Source organism: Pteropus vampyrus, unplaced genomic scaffold (assembly GCF_000151845.1).
Source record: "Pteropus vampyrus isolate Shadow unplaced genomic scaffold, Pvam_2.0 Scaffold471, whole genome shotgun sequence".
NCBI classification, from domain to species: domain Eukaryota; kingdom Metazoa; phylum Chordata; class Mammalia; order Chiroptera; family Pteropodidae; genus Pteropus; species Pteropus vampyrus.
In genome coordinates, this window is record NW_011889252.1 from 1,040,659 (window position 1) to 1,057,054 (window position 16,396).

Consider the following 16,396-nt stretch of genomic DNA (forward strand, 5'->3'; position numbering starts at 1 on the left):
TATTGTATGTCAGCTATATTTTAATAAAAATCTTTTAAAAAACCAACAACACTGAGTAATTGAGTTCACCAACCTTTTCCTCCCAGTTCTGGTTTAATTGGCATGGGATATGGCCTGGAAGGGATTTTTAAAAGCTCCCCAGGTGATTCATGATATGCAGCCACAGTTGAGAGCCTCTGATATTTACATGCCTTTCTTACAGACCTTAGCCCTTTAAATTTAGTAATGCAATCAAGTGCAGCAGAAGATGGCTTCAAGTGTTTTAATGCCAAATATAGTCTGACTTAAAAAGCAGAATTTGGATTGCAGTTTTAAAGATAGTTTTCAGTATGAATATGTTGGCTGTTAGATTTAGCAGCATTGTTTGTTGCTTTGCAATGGAGAGTTCTGTACTACATGATTTTAAAAATGAAAGAGCCAGAAGGGACCCAATAAAGATGAGTACCGGCTGTGTTTACTCTGTGTGAGTCTGTATTTCTTTATCAAAGTAGATAACATCCCTGTTCTTAAGTAGCTAAATTACAGTCTGATGTGGAAGATTTGCCTTTTATTGTGTTGTTTTTTGAATAACGTAAAAGGACTGTAAATAAACTTGGTTTAATTTATTGCAAAATTCTAAAGGAAAGACTAGAGCAGTGTTTTTCAAACTGTAGGTAGTGGTCAGCATTTTAGGAAACGAGGTCAAATAGAAAATACCAAAATTAATAAGTATTATTTTTGAAACTTGTTTCAGTTCTGTAGATACATAAATATTTGTGTGTGTGTATACTGGGCCTTAATATAAAAATGACTTACTACTTTCTATGAATGGTATTCAACAAAGTTTGAAAGCCATAGGGCTAGAACCTGTGAAAAGGTGGGCGAAATGTTGTCTTATCATTTCCTTAATGGTCCAGACATCATTATGCACATTTATTTTCTCTTTCTCACAATTTTTTGTTTGTTTTTTACCCAGTTGCTTATTCTTTGGATCTGCTCATATTGTTCAAATTCTTTCCTATTGTTTCTTTACCCGAGGAGTGAAAATAAATATGTTTTATTGGCAGTGTAGTTTTTGTAGCATCAACTTGCTGTTTTAAAAGGTAATATAAGTAGAGAATTGTCATACTGTATTCTGAGATAGTTACATGCTTTGTTGTTTATTTTTCCTCAAATACTATAAGGTGGCTGTTGGACTGTATGTACCCTTTTATTTTTTCTCTGTGAGCTTTTTTTTTCTAATTTTAAGTCAGGATGAATTAGTATTTAAGTAAGGATGATTTAATATCTTCCTTTACTCATTTACTAGTACTATTAAGTTTTATTGTAAAGAATTATTTAGAAACATTGGAACAGGGACCAACCTATTCCTCTTATTATTTAACGAACCACTCCTAAAATGCAGTGGCTTGAAACAACAGTTTTTCACTTCTTATGAATCTATAGATTGATTGTACAGATCTGCTTTATGTGGTATCAGCTGAGCCTGTAGTCGTCTGGAGACATGGGCTGAAACATTCAAGAGATCTCATTCACATGTCCATAGCTGGGCTCTGTGGGATACTGGGATGGTTGGATTGATTGTTTGTCTGCCTGCCTGCCTGCCTACCTACTTACCTACCTATCTGACTTGTGTCTGTCTCTGTCTTTCCTTTTCTTTCCATGTAGCCTCAGAGCCTCTCCCTCTCCATGTTGCCACTCCATGTGGTCTCTCCAGCAGGGTAGCCAGGCTTCTTATGTGGCAGTTCAGGGTTTCCCAAAACACAAAAGTGAAAGCTGACAATCCATAAAGATTAGTCCCTAGGCCAGAACTGACACATGGTTATTTCTTCCACATTGTCTTTGTTAGAACAATTTTCTAGCCCAGATTCATCAGATTCAAGGTAGAAGGAATCCACGTAAAGATATGAACACCAGGAGATAATGATCATCATTGGCCGCCTTTAGAGATTTGCTTCCAAAGAGACATTAGCAGCCTAGTTATGAAATCTCATGCAATTTTTCTTGTATGTAAAACTGAAGGCTACGTTTGGATTATCTAGTTTTATTTATTTTCATTTTTTTCCCCAAATTCTTTTGGCATTTGTCCTGTTATGGTTAGATAGGAATTGTCTAGCAGCTATTTAGCTGTAAGTTAGGCATAAATGAAAAAGAACTTAGTAAATTATAACTTGGTTAGGGAGAAGTGAGTACAGATTGGGGAATAGTGATATTGTAAACTTTGTGTTAAAAAATTAGTAAGAACTAAAAAGATGTACCAATTATTTATTGACTATTACTGAAACATAGAAGACCAAAGGAAAAAAACAAAGAGGAAAGAAGGAGAATAAAATTATTTTATTTAAAAAAATTGATGTGTGGTTTTTAGTACTTAGAATAGTGTTCTGGCACTAGTAGGTACTCAATAAATATTTGAATGAATGATTGACGTTTTCTTTTTAAGAAGGGAGTTATCAATATCTCAGGAAACTTATATTCCACTTACTACTAGCTAGTTCATATAGTTCATTAGAATCACCTTGCCCAAGTGATAAGATGTAGAATTTCACTAAGAATTGAAAACCTTTTTACATCTTGACTTTAATCAAGAATACCATTTTTAGGAATTGTCTGTGTTAGAAAACATTATAGTGATGAGTCTTTTGGATTTGGTATATAGAAGGTTTAGAATGTCTAGATGTTATCTGTGCCTTTATTATAATTAGTCTTGTTTTGTCATGGCAAATACACAAAGGCAAAAATGAAATTAAAAAAAATAGATTTATAAGCCAGTTGGTCTAGCCAGATAATAAAGGCACAGATAACTTTTATAGTTATCATTTGGCTGCTGCCTTTTATAGCAGATGCTGTAGAACAAGTTTTAGACTATAATAGCAGTAAGCTAGTGATGTTTCCTGTCTACTAGAGGGTATTATATACCAGTTAGTATTTTATAATAATACCTAGGATCTCTAGGCCTATCTCAATGCAGCTTCTAAAACTTTAATAGGCTCAAAACATTTAGGTCCTTTTATATATCGTAGAATTGATTTGGAAGACATCTTAAAGAGGCCAGCTCTTTGAATCCTGAACTGGTAATTGAATCTACAGAGTATACCTAGCAAGAGTTCTTTGTTTAAGACAAACATCCTCATTTCCTTTACTTATTCTTCAAATGACATGACGTTAGGTTCCCTCATTTATTCTTATCTCATTCCTTAGATTTTTAAAGTCTTCTTTTTAAAGTTCCACACTGAGAACTAAGCATAGTATTCAAGTGTAGTCTGATTTGCATAGAGAAGAATGTCATTTCCTTCATCAGACTTTGTTTTAAATGAAACCTGGTATCACTGTTTTTAGCAAACATATCACACTGTTTGTCTCATATATATATGCCCTAGAAATAGATTTTATTGACGCCCTTAGTCTTTCTCACATATAGTGGGCCATTTTGTTGTTTTAAGTTCTAAGTGCATGACTTTATATTTATCCTTATTAAATCTTATCCTGTTAGATTTAGCTTCCTGTTCCAGCCAATTAGAATTATTTTAAAAGTTGATTCTATTATGTAGGATAGTTGCTTTCCCATGCCAGATTCCTATTATTTGGATATTTGATTCATCATCCTCTTCACTGTCCTCATCCAAGTTATTTATTTGTGAAAAATGTTGCAGAGGACAAGTTTCTCTGGGGTCCTGTGGCATACCACAAACCTTTTAAACTTAACTGCACTCTTTAGGTATGGTTGTATGGTTATCTGTAAAGCCACTTAACTACTGCAAAATTCATCTTTTTCACCTTGAACAAGGATGTCAAGAGATATTTTATGTATTGCTGAAATCCAGAAATATTTATGCTTATAGCATTCCCTGGTCAAATCATATAAAAAAAGGAAAATCAGTTAGTTTGGTTATGACCCCTAGTGATCCCCGATGCTCTGCCTAAATACTCATAAACTATTCTTTTTTTTTTTTTTTACTCTCCCCCTCCATTCTTCATGTTTTTGATATCATGTTTTATATCTTTTTGATTTGTGTATCCCCTGATTGGTCATTGTAGTTATACTTAATTTTGCTACTATCATCTTTAACCTTTATATTAGCTTTTTAAGTGGTTGATTCACTGTGATTCTTGTATATTTGCCTTTACTGGTGAGAATTATTTCTTTCCTGTATTTTCTTATTTCTGGTTATGGCCTTTTTTTTCTGCATAAAGAAGACTAACATTTCTTGTAAGGCCAGTTTAATGGTTGCGAACTCCTTAGTTTTTGCTTGTCTGGGATCGTAGACTATTCTTTTAATAACCTGTTCTACAGTCTTGCCCAGATTTCATGTCAGGTCACTCTGGTGTAAGATATGGAGAATATACTCTCCTCATTTTGAAAATTGCTACTACAGACATGAAAAGCTAATGTGATATTTGGCATTATCAGAATCATGAGATTTGTCTCTTTACAGAATGTCACTCATGGATCTCATCTGCACATTCTTTAATTCTCCTGGTATATAATTTCATTCCAGGCACTTTTTGAAAGTCTCCTTATTTATCTTGGTCATTAATCTACTTCTCCCATATTTGATTTTCTCTTTCTGTTCTCAAGGTGGTTTTCTTTACAGAAAAGATAGAAGAAAAACAGGAATTGAGATGTTCTTCTGTCTCTGCTTTATATTAATTAGTAATATGCCGTTTACATCAAAGAGTGGACCTATGCCTTCTGTACCTTTTTTGCAAGTGTCAGCATGTTATGGGCTTCAGCTCAGGCTTGCTTCTTTTTTATATATATATATAAAAGAATATATATATATAGGTGTCACTTTAAAAAGTTTCTTTCCTTTTATATGTATTTTTCTTATGCTTGTCCTTCTAATTCTGAGTTGATTGAGCTTGTCGTCTTAATCTCTTTAGATACCTCCCCCCTTTTTCTTTATCTCAGATAATGTGAGATTGGCACAAGTTAATCTTTGAAAACCTCAATTCTGTTTTCCCTTTCAGCATCTCAGACATGAAGCAATCGGAGAATATAATAAAATGCTAAATTATACATTGGTAGCAACCACTTACAGTGGGTTTTCCTACTCTGCATTCAGTTTATCTCTGAGAAGGAGCAGACTTCTATATTTTCACAATTGTTTCTTGCTGAATTTGTTTCTTATTATTTTGTAAAAGCAGAGGCCTTGAACTGTAGTTACCAATGTGACTTTTAGCCTCCACCTCTAGGAATGTGGAACTGAATGGTACTCTTGTTCCCACAGCAGAATAAAAGAAATGCAGTGTACTAAGAACATGAGTAATTAAGATATATTTGAGGTTTTTAGATCTTAAAATCTCTGATGAGAAAATACAGTTTTGTGCATTTGCTTTGGCTGTACTATTCTGAGTTAATTTTAGGGGTAACTTTAGAATCACTTTAGAATTCCAGCCTTAAATGATAGTCCTTTGCTTAGTCATGAGAGGTTAGGTGTAATTCTACATTATATGGAGACTAGAAACTGTTGCTGAATACTAACCTTGCTAGGCACTGACATTTGCAAAAGAAAAAACACCCTAATTCCTAAAGGTTGAGCTGTTGCTGTGTTGCAAAATCATATTTGCCTTGATTCCTAGTAATCTTCATGAATCTTTCAAAATATCATCAGATGTGATGTACTTAAGAATGGTATGGCAACAAAGTCTCTCAAAAGTTATGTGAATATGTGCATATGGGTGAGCTTCCCCCCCCCCCAAAAAAAAATATTTGGTAACTGATATATATGGCTATACAATGTGGATATGCTGGACAAAGGGATGATTCATGTCCCTGGTTGGATTGAGCAGGACAGCTGGAGAGTTCATCATACTATTCAGAATAGTGTGTAACTTAAAACTTATGAATTGTTTATTGTTGGAATTTTCCATTTAATATTTTCTGACTATGGGTGACTGAAACCATGGCAAAACTGCGGATAAGGAAGGACTGCTTCATAAAGAAAATGCAGTCGGTGTCCTTCTGAAAACAAATACATTACTGAGTGTCCTAAATTGAGATTTTGGAACTCTACATAAAATTTTCAGAGCCCTTTTAGAAACACCTGTTTGTTTCCTAGAACTGCTCTTTTTGGACACTTCGGTGGTTTTAGCAGTGATTATGTGCCATTGCCCACTTTGTTGTCAGGGGGATATCACAGCAGGTGATCTGAACTGAATAGTTGGAAAGAAACTCTACCAAAGCGAGTAATGTTTATGGTTTTCCAAAGCAAATTGCAATCGTTTCAATAATAAATCTGCTCTCACACCATTGTCAAACGTTAACAAAAGGCATTTTTTTTTTTAGTGATGTCCTCGCATTACCTATTTTTAAGCAAGAAGAGTCAAGTTTACCTTCTGATAATGAGAATAAAATCTTACCTTTTCAATATGTGCTTTGTGCTGCCACCTCTCCAGCAGTGAAACTCCACGATGAAACCCTGACATATCTCAATCAAGGTTAGATGCGTCTTTATTTGTTAGTAGTATTGCAGACCTGCTGGATTCATGATATTTAGGTATACTTTATGTAAAAAGTGCATCTTTCTAGTGTGACCTGTCAGAAATCAAAGGCTTACTTCAGAGATTTGAGTTTTATCTCATATTTGATATATATTCTGGCTTTTTAAAAAAAATCTATCTGCCCATTTTTAGTTTTCATCCCTCTTTTTGTAATCCATGTTCCCTGGACATCCTCATTGATTTTAGTCTGAGAGGTAGTACCCTACCCAGCGTTATTATTTACCAGTTGTGTGGCCTTGGACAAGTTGTTTAAATTCTTTATGTAAGAATGGGATTCCTTATCTGTAAGAATGGGATTAATAATACCTTAGAGTTGTATCAGTTAAATGATATAACATATGAAAACACTTAGCACTGTGCCTAGCATAAAGTAAAAGATTATAGTTGTTATTACTAATACTGATAACAAACATAATACTCTTATATATTCAACCAACTGAATTTTCTTTTTCTTTTCTTTTTTTTTTTTTTTGCCTCTAAAGCCATTTATGAAAGCTCCTGCGTTTAACAGCTGTCATAAACTTGTAAGCAAGATAAGTGGGGGCTACGAACTTTCATAAGATTCTGTCTCTACTCTTCTAAAATAGAGTTTTTACTGTATTTTACTTTATCTTTAAGTTATTTGAAAACCACTTTCTACAATGTGTCACTTCTAGATGATGCCAGCAATATAGCAATTATGATGATGACAGCTGATATACATTGAGTCATTAAGTGCTCGGCATGGTTTAATGTGCTCAATATGTATTAAGGCATTTAATCCTCTCAACCCTACAAGATGGATTATTCAATATTATTCCCTTTTTATAGATGATGAGGCAAGTGAGGCAAAGATTAAGAAACTTGAAAAGGTGAGGGAGTAGTTTGGCTTCCAGCTACACTGAACTCCTGAGAAAAGGGACCAGGGCTTATGTATGCTTTTATTCTGCACAGAATCTAACATCATTTTTCATGCATAGCTCTAAAAAGGTTGCTAAAATGCCTTTTTTCAGGGATAGGGGATTCTGGAGAAAGGAACCTTTAATTGTTCAGTAATTTCAAGTCATGATTCTGTCCAAAAGAGAGATACTCCTCGTGGTATTTCAAGGGCAGTGGTGTACCCATCCATGCTTGGACCATTTTCTAGCTACCCAGCGCCAAGCCGATTCTAAATACATGGGTTCGCCTCCAGGCCCCTCAATCTACCTTCAGGTAAACCTTTGGGGTAGGGGGAAGCACAGCACAGCCCGCGGTGTCATGGGACTAAGGGGTTTCTCATTCCTCTTACAGCACATAGGCACCAGCTCCCTCCTTTGTGCCGTGGGGTCCACTGCACACTTGCCTCTTCCTGAAGCCCAGATCAGCCAGTGGCGAGTCTAGATGTGCACCCGATTCCCCTGCTCCCTGGGACTCACACCCCTTAGTTCTCACGCCCCTCAGATCATTTAACAAAGCAAGGTGGCTCCATACTTAGAATCATCAGAGAACACTGCTCTCCTAAAATTCAACACACTGCCATCACTACATGTCACGTGGAAGCTCTCCTCTTAACTAAATTTAATTCTTTCTGAAGACTGCAAAATTAATTTATGAAAAATATAACATGTAGTTACTTTTTCTTGTAGGACAGTCTTATGAAATCCGAATGCTAGACAATAGGAAACTTGGAGAACTTCCAGAAATTAATGGCAAGTTGGTGAAGGTAAAAGAAAATGAGTAAATCATTCCTCTGCACATCCTCTTACTGACCCTTTGTAATATTCTTTTGCTTCCATAAAGGGTTTGGTGATATCTCTTGCCTGCTACAATTTGCTGACAGTGATAAACCGTTGTATTAATTCTTTGGGGTCAGAGTGATCCCCCCTCTTCACATGGATTTTTCAGAGCTGCAGAAATGAAGGCTTACCGCTCCATGTCAGGGTAGTCTCCTGGCTCTGTGAAGTTCTTTCAGGTAGAATAAAGTAACTTCCTTGAAATCTTTAGAGATGCTCCACTGTCTCTTTGGATAATTGGTCTAGTAGCAAGGAAAACAGAATCTACTCTTGGTGAATAGTAGTTTTCTTCGTCTAGACTGACAGTAATGAATTCACAGCACGATTGAGACAGAAATTGATCAGCAGCTGTAAAAGTGTTAGGATATTGATAGGTACCTCCTCAAAGTAAGAATGACAAAAGGAAAGTTGATGGAAACAGTTTATATGTTGGGTTAGCAAGCAAGGGACTTGGTGAAGAGCCAAGCCAAATATTATATGGTAACTAACAATAGAGGTATGTAGAAATACATCCAATGGGAGTCCTTTATGCCTAGTTACCATCAGGCCTGATGTTTAAGCCAAATTTTAAATACGGTACCAGTTAATCATAAAGAGTATATCTGAGCAGTTATAAAATTACCTTGAAATAGAGCTTGGTATGATATGGCATTTGAGTGAAACAGATCGTAAGAAAAATAATTTTAAGTTGTGTCTAGAAACTGGGGGTGACTCTTTTGTCAACAGATTTTTTAAAAAAGATTTTTATTAAAATATAGTTAACAGAATATTAGTTTCAGATGTGTGTCAGCACTGATTTTTTTTTTAAGGAATCCTATTATGATTTGATTTTGTTGTTTCCTTTTAGAGTATATTCCGTGTAGTGTTCCATGACAGACGGCTACAATATACTGAACACCAGCAGCTGGAGGGCTGGAGGTGGAACCGACCTGGTGATAGAATTCTTGACATAGGTGAGTTAAGAGAATCTGTTGCTCAGGAAATACCTATAACTATGGTCTGAGAATTGGTTTTCTTTACTTTAATGTTTACCTTGATTCAAAATGTTTCAGGGGCTCAATTAGCATGAACTTGGAAGTGGTTATTGACTAAACATAAAAAATTATCGGTATGATGGTATCAAAATTAAAGTTGGAAGTGTAGACACTTCAATTCCATAACAATTGCATCCATTACTTCAGAGTGATTTTGGTTTTATTTTTGTTTTTTTAATTTAGTTGTGGTAAAATATATATAACAAAATTTACCATTTTAATCATTTTTAGCAAGTGAAATTATCCAGTATTTGTCTTTTTGTGATTGGCTTATTTCACTTAGCATAATCCTCAAGGTTCATTCATGTAGTGTCAGAATTTCCTTCCTTTTCATGGCTGAATAATATTCCATTGTATTTGGATACCAGATTTTGTTTATCCATTCATCTCTCAATGGACAGTTGGGTTGATTCCACCTTTTGGCTATTGTAAATAATGCTGCTATCAACATGAGTGTACAAATACTTATTCAGTTCTTTTTGGTACATACCGGAAGTGGAATTGCTAGATAATACGGTAATTCTATTTATAATTTTTTGAGGAACCACCATACGGTTTCCACAACAACTGCACATTTTACATTCCTTCAGGATTGCACAAGGTTCTAATTACTCTATCTCCTCAACAACATTTGTTATTTTCTAGTTTTTGATAGTAGCAATCTTAATGGTAAAGAAACGGTATCTCATTGTGGTTTTGATATACATTTCTCTAGTAATTAGTGATGTCTGGCATCTTTTAATGTGCTTATCGGCCATATCTTTGGAGAAATGTGTATTCATGTCCTTTGCCCATTTTTGAATCTCGTGTTTTTATGTTGGATTATTTTTGTTTTTTGTTGTTTATGAATTGTAGGATTTCCTTATAAATTCTGTATATTAACCCCATATCGGATATACTATTTGCAGTATTTTCTTCCATTCTGCGTGGGTTGTCTTTTTCAACTATGTTGATAGTGTTCTTTGATGCACAAAAGTTTTAAATTTTGATGTAGTCTACAATATCTATTTTTTTTATTGCCTTTGTGTTTATTGTCACATCTAAGAAATCATTGCAAAATCCGGTGTCATGAAGCTTTTCCTGGTATGTTTTCTAAGAGTTTTAGGTCTGATATTAGATGTTTAGTTAATTTTTATATATGGTGTAAAGTAAGGGGTCTAGCTTCATTCCTTGCATGTGGATATCCACTTGTTGAAAAGATTATCCTTTCCTGTTGAATGGTCTTGGCACCCTTGTCTAAAATCATTTCACCATATATGTGAGGGTTTGTTTCTGGGCTCTTTGTTTTTGTACCTTTTGTCCATTAGTCTATCTTTATGACAAGTACCACACTGTTTTGATACTGTAATTTTGTAATAAGTTTTGAAATCAGGAAATATGAGACCTCCAATTTTCTTATTTTTCAAGATTGTTTTGGCTATTCAGGGTCTGATATTTTGTTGGGGTAAGTACGTAAAAGGGGACAGGTTTTTTTCCCTAAATTTCACAAGTTCCTTTGTCTTACTAATACCTGACCTAGATTAGTGGTTTGACTTAACCTAAAGTAGGACACCTGGGATTAGAATCTGTGTCTCTTGGTTTACAGTTAAGTTTTTCCTACTTCACTACACAGAGTAGAATTTGTTTTTCTTAAATCATGGGACATAAGGGAAGGATCTTTAGAAACACATACTGTCTCTCTTCATGAACATACTTTTAATCCCAGCGTTTGTGTCTTTGACCTCTTATTGGTTATTACCTCCTATTGGTAAATATAGTTAAACAAATCTAAGTACTGTTTTACCTGAGAAAACACTGGTTCTCTTAGATATCCTGATATTCATTTGATAAATTAGCTTTAGGGTGAACCCAACACAACTAACATTGTGGAGTAGTGGGACCACTTAATGCTTTCTTGTTTGAATCATTGATACTTAAACAGTAGTATAGTTATAGTAATAAATATCAGCTTGGCTTTATCTCCTAGTTTGAATATTAATAGAAGTAGTCAGGGAATGATATTTGAATATATGCTATATGAAATGGAAAGCAAAGTTCTACTAAAGCACATTTTTGCTTACCTCTCGAGTATAAGATGTGTCACTCTGTTAAAAGATGAGTTGATGACTTCATAAGTCAGCATCAGTCTTTACAATGCTTTCTGCCTTTATTCACTCTGCTTAATCTGTAGCAGTGCTCTTACTATATGTCTAGTAGTACCACTACTTTTAAAACTGTAAGTGAAACAGATTATAAGTTAAAATTTTCATGACATGAGCTAATGTGTAGACTAAAGTTATCTTTAAGTTGAATTTTGGCCAATTAAAAAGAAACTGCTTCTAAATTGTCTTACTTTAAAAACTTTTTAAAGATACTCAGAAGGAAAGTACTTAGGTCAATTTTATGTGCTGTTCAAACCTTCTTCACTGGCAAAAAGAGGTTCACACAAAAACCCTGATTACTAGGGACCAGTAATACCTGTGTAAGAATCAGTGCTTTCTTATTTAAACCTAGTAGCACTCAGAATTGTTCAATGATTACCATTTGTTTCTCAGATATCCCAATGTCTGTGGGTATAATCGATCCTAGGGCCAATCCAAACCAGCTAAATACAGTGGAGTTCCTGTGGGACCCTGCAAAGAGGACATCTGTGTTTATTCAGGTAAGGCATTGCAGACGGGGTTCCAGTTATGAAGAGTATCTCTTACTGCCAGTTTGTTTCTTAAAGAATAAAACATGTTGAATTGGAAATCTTTACAGAGTTCCAGTCTGATTATCAAGAGCAGATTCTTCAACATGTGCCTAAGAGCAATGAGGAGTTTCTGAATTGTTCTTCTAATTTTCCTAATTTATTTATTTGTCCCCAAAATGCTTGCTAATGGCTGCATGTTTTATTCTTTATGTAACATAACTTACCTAACAATTATTTAGCATTGAGATTGTCTGAATTTTTCACAATTATTCATAAACTTATTTTGAACATCTTTATACTTTAAATTTGTTTTGCATATCTGATTATGTCCTTTGAGTAGATTTCTTGAAAATTTTTGTCATGATAGTTAACAGTTCATTGTGTACTTCCCATGAAATAGTCACTGTATTAAGTAAACACTTTGTATGCATGTTTTTATTTAAGACTTTTGATAATAATCTTGTGGATTAAGAATAGTCCTTGAGGCCTAAAGAAGTTAATAACTTACCAAAGGTAGTATTTGGTCGATCGAGTTTCCACCATTCATATTCAGCAATGTCTTAGACTTTACGCAGTAGCTGAGTAAACCATTTTTCCCCTATTGCCTGTGAACTTCCATATTTACTATTTTCCCAGCATGGATATTGTCCCCGCTTTCTAAAATCTACCTAAAAGTCCTAGAAACTTTTACTAATAGAAATCATTTCTCTTTATGTTAACTCTGAATTCTCTGATGCAGTTAATGAATTTAATTCCTTACAGTAGCTTTTGTTTGCATTTGTAAATCATTTAAGTTTTCATCATTTCCTCCATAAGAGTATAAATCCTTCAAGATCAAAAAGAGAGTGTAAGTTTTTTGTAGGTGCTCATAATGCTTTTTAAAGGTTTTGCTGTTAGTAGTTGCTCAAAAAATGTTACTGACTGGTTTGGCTAGCTAGCAGTACTGAAACCGAGTTGTTATATTCTCTTCAGGTGCACTGTATTAGCACAGAGTTCACCATGAGGAAACATGGTGGAGAAAAGGGAGTGCCATTCCGAGTACAAATCGATACCTTCAAGGAGAATGAGAATGGGGAATATACTGAGCACTTACACTCAGCCAGCTGCCAGATCAAAGTCTTCAAGGTATTCCTGGGCATTGTGTTGGCCCTTGGAACGCTTTTCCTTATCTTTCAGTTGTAACATTAGTCACTAGTCAGAAAGCCAACTTGTCTTTTTTCAAAAACTATGAAAACTCAGTTTAAGCTACAATCATTGAAGTAATTTCCGAGATGCCTGGTAAAGAAATTTAAACAGGGATGGGCATGAGAGAAAGAGAACATGAAAAGGGATCTAGAAGCAAAAAAACCAAAAAACAAAACTGAATTTTCATTGAATGCTTTTAAAGCTTATTGGTTACAAACTCTTATAAAAGCTGACAAAAATTATGAAAAGTTGACAGTCTTGGTTACGTTCATACTCGATCTTTTTGTCCTTATTTTGGCCTTTATTTTTAACACATGGATAAATACGTTCTCATTGCAAAAGATTCATTAACATAAAAGTATTCAGAATACGACCTTGAAGTCTCCCTCTACCACTCTCACCCTGACTCCCCAACCTCTCCCCAGAGGTAACCACTGTTATAATTTAGTAGGTATCCTTCTAGTTCCCTTCTGTGTTTCATATACACATGTACGTAGATATACACATATTTTCTTTTCAGACATTAATGGGATTATATTGTTTGAACTGTTTTGAGGCTTGGTTTTTAAATGAATTACGTGCTTTAGAGATCTTTCCATGTCCCTATCTATAGATCTGTTATTCTTTTCCAACTCCATCAAACATTTAAATTTCCTACTTTCAGACTTAGATACAGTGATTCATCTAGCCTTTACATCATTGTACATCTTTGTTTCACATGTAACTATTTAAGTTTTTAGAAGTAATGTTGTTGGGTCAAAGGATGAGTACTTGAGTTTAAAACAAAGTATGTCTCATTTCAGCCCAAGGGTGCAGACAGAAAGCAAAAAACAGATAGAGAGAAAATGGAGAAGCGAACACCTCATGAAAAGGAGAAATATCAACCTTCATATGAGACAACTATACTCACAGAGGTAAAGGGATTATTTTTGGTGACAATTTCTATCAATACTTCTAACTCTTAAGAAAAATACAATCGTTTTGTAATATATATGTGTGTGTGTGTGTGTGTGTGTGTGTGTGTGTATCTCAAATCATTAAGTTGGAACTTACCTAAAACTAATGTCATTTATATCTCAATTGAAAATGAAAATCACTTCTCACCTGCTCAGAACTTACTTGTCTTCTTAGTTAGGAGGGCCTCTGAGGAATTAAGATTTACTTTTACTAATCAAGATATGCTATTCAAGTTAACAATGTTTTGATGGACCGCTAGGTTCAAATGTACTTTTTAGTAATTAAGTTGTCCTTCGTTTTTAGTGTTCTCCATGGCCCGAAATTACTTATGTCAATAATTCCCCATCACCTGGCTTCAACAGTTCTCATAGCAGTTTTTCTCTTGGAGAAGGGTAAGTCTAGGAAATGAAATTGGTTTTTGTTTCTCCTAAATGTGTATTTTCTCATTATCTTTCTATAAATAAGATCTTTCTAAATCAATAAGTACTTCTATTCGGTCAGTCTTTTGACAGATTTATTTAGTAAATGAGGTTGGATTACTTTCAAAAGAGACTGAAAGGTTTATATTGCCTTTTCTCTTCGTTTTTTTTCCTTTTATCAGAAAATCACATTGATGGTCAGTTTTTGTGATCCAGAGACTGGTTTTTCTGGGCTTTTCACTTCTTCCTATTTCTGCTTACTTGTGGTTATTTCACTTCCTGATCATACTTTCACCATAGAGTGGTCATTGGGAATTGAAAGTTGTACAAACACTAATATCTGTTTTGTTACTTAATAAAAATGGTCCTAACACCTCATAATCATGAATCTAATCTGTAGAAGAAGGTTGAAGATAATAGCTAAAATGAAGTTTTGATATTATCTATGAGATGCATCTAATCCTGCCTTATTGTCTCTTTTACTATCAGAGATAATTGAAAGTTGATACAGACACCTACTCCAGTTAAAAGAGGGTGTCATATAGTCCTAACATTTAGCACGTATTCTACATAGGCCATATTGAAATTTCAAAGAGGCTATGAATTTGTGAGTATGTTGTTTGGTCGTAATGTTTATTTTTGAATTTATTTAGGCTCTGTGTTCAACCTACTTCTAAAAGTATTTAATAAAGATAGCTTAAATGTTCAAAATATAGCAATTAAGAATAAAAATAGGTAGAAGTTGTAGAAAAGATAGATAACTAGGGCCCTAAGATAAATTAATTTTTAAATTCAAATACTGAATTTGAATTTTACAACTAAGGCCAAAAAAAAAAAAAAAAGGAAGAGGAAGAAGAAACTTTTTTGAAAGAAAAATCTCTTGCCATCCATGTGGATTATTTTATTCAGTCTACTTATAAGCAATTTTAAATATTATATAGGATTTAAGAGTTGTTTCACCCCTCCTTCTCTTTGTCATGTACTTTATTATAGGCTCATATTTCCTTCCATTAAAGAAGTAAATGTTAAGGAAGAGGGACAGTCTATAAAGCAAAAGAAAGTACAGGAGAAAACCAAGGTTGTGGAGATAGCCTTTGGATTACAAATTAGATAACACTAATTTTTGAACCTGCTTTAAGAATTATTAAGTATTTTTTACTATAAAAAGTGTGATCCTATTTCATTGCATAAATTTCCTTCTAATATTTTTCTGTATATGTTTGTACATTTATATATTTAATGCAGTGGTAATATATTGATTGCTTTTCTATTCTGATATTTGTTTACATTCTAATAAATTTATATTAAATAGTCTTTATTCCATAAATTATCTAATCAGTCCCAAATTACTGGAATCTTGATTTTTTTTCAATTTCTTCAAAAATAAAAAAATGTTGCAAATGATAGTTCCCCTCCCTTGACCCCCAAGAAATCTTTACATTAATAAACAGATAATAGAAGTTTTGGGTCCAAGAGTAAGAATGTCTATGAGAAAGTACATATTCTTTTAAATCTCTAGCCTAGGACTTATTATGAGGATTAAGAATGAGATGATGAACCCTAGTATGTTTCATGGACTCATCCTTTCATTATAAATGTTTCTTTAGAAATGGTTCACCAAACCACCAGCCAGAGCCACCCCCTCCAGTCACAGATGTAAGTCTAAAGTTAAATGTCAGTTATATGCAATATCTAATAATACTTTGATGTCTGTGTGATTCAGTAGAAACGCCCAACTTTTAAGAAGTATTCATTCATTTATTAAACATTTGTTGAATTTTGACTGTGAACTAGATACTATGCTAGGGACTAGAGATCTGAAACAAGTAACACAGAACTCTTGTATTCAAGAAACTTACAGTCTAGTGGGGAAGATAAGGGTGGAATTTCATGGGT

The 16,396-nt window shown here is 34.2% G+C and overlaps 1 protein-coding gene across 4 annotated transcripts in view; it reads left to right on the forward strand.

Moving 5' to 3' along the window:
- The window catches only part of TFCP2 (transcription factor CP2), a 49,359-nt gene that overhangs the window by 19,931 nt on the left and 13,032 nt on the right, over nucleotides 1–16,396 (forward strand). For 3 of the 4 annotated variants that reach the window (XM_023524540.1, XM_011382379.2, XM_011382381.2), the window contains exons 2-9: nucleotides 6,269–6,420; nucleotides 8,088–8,164; nucleotides 9,082–9,187; nucleotides 11,803–11,909; nucleotides 12,912–13,064; nucleotides 13,928–14,038; nucleotides 14,385–14,473; nucleotides 16,108–16,156. In XM_023524540.1, coding sequence (XP_023380308.1) covers nucleotides 6,269–6,420; nucleotides 8,088–8,164; nucleotides 9,082–9,187; nucleotides 11,803–11,909; nucleotides 12,912–13,064; nucleotides 13,928–14,038; nucleotides 14,385–14,473; nucleotides 16,108–16,156 — 844 coding nt within the window. The remainder of the gene's footprint in view (nucleotides 1–6,268; nucleotides 6,421–8,087; nucleotides 8,165–9,081; nucleotides 9,188–11,802; nucleotides 11,910–12,911; nucleotides 13,065–13,927; nucleotides 14,039–14,384; nucleotides 14,474–16,107; nucleotides 16,157–16,396) is intronic. The other variant, XM_011382380.2, reaches the window with a different exon arrangement.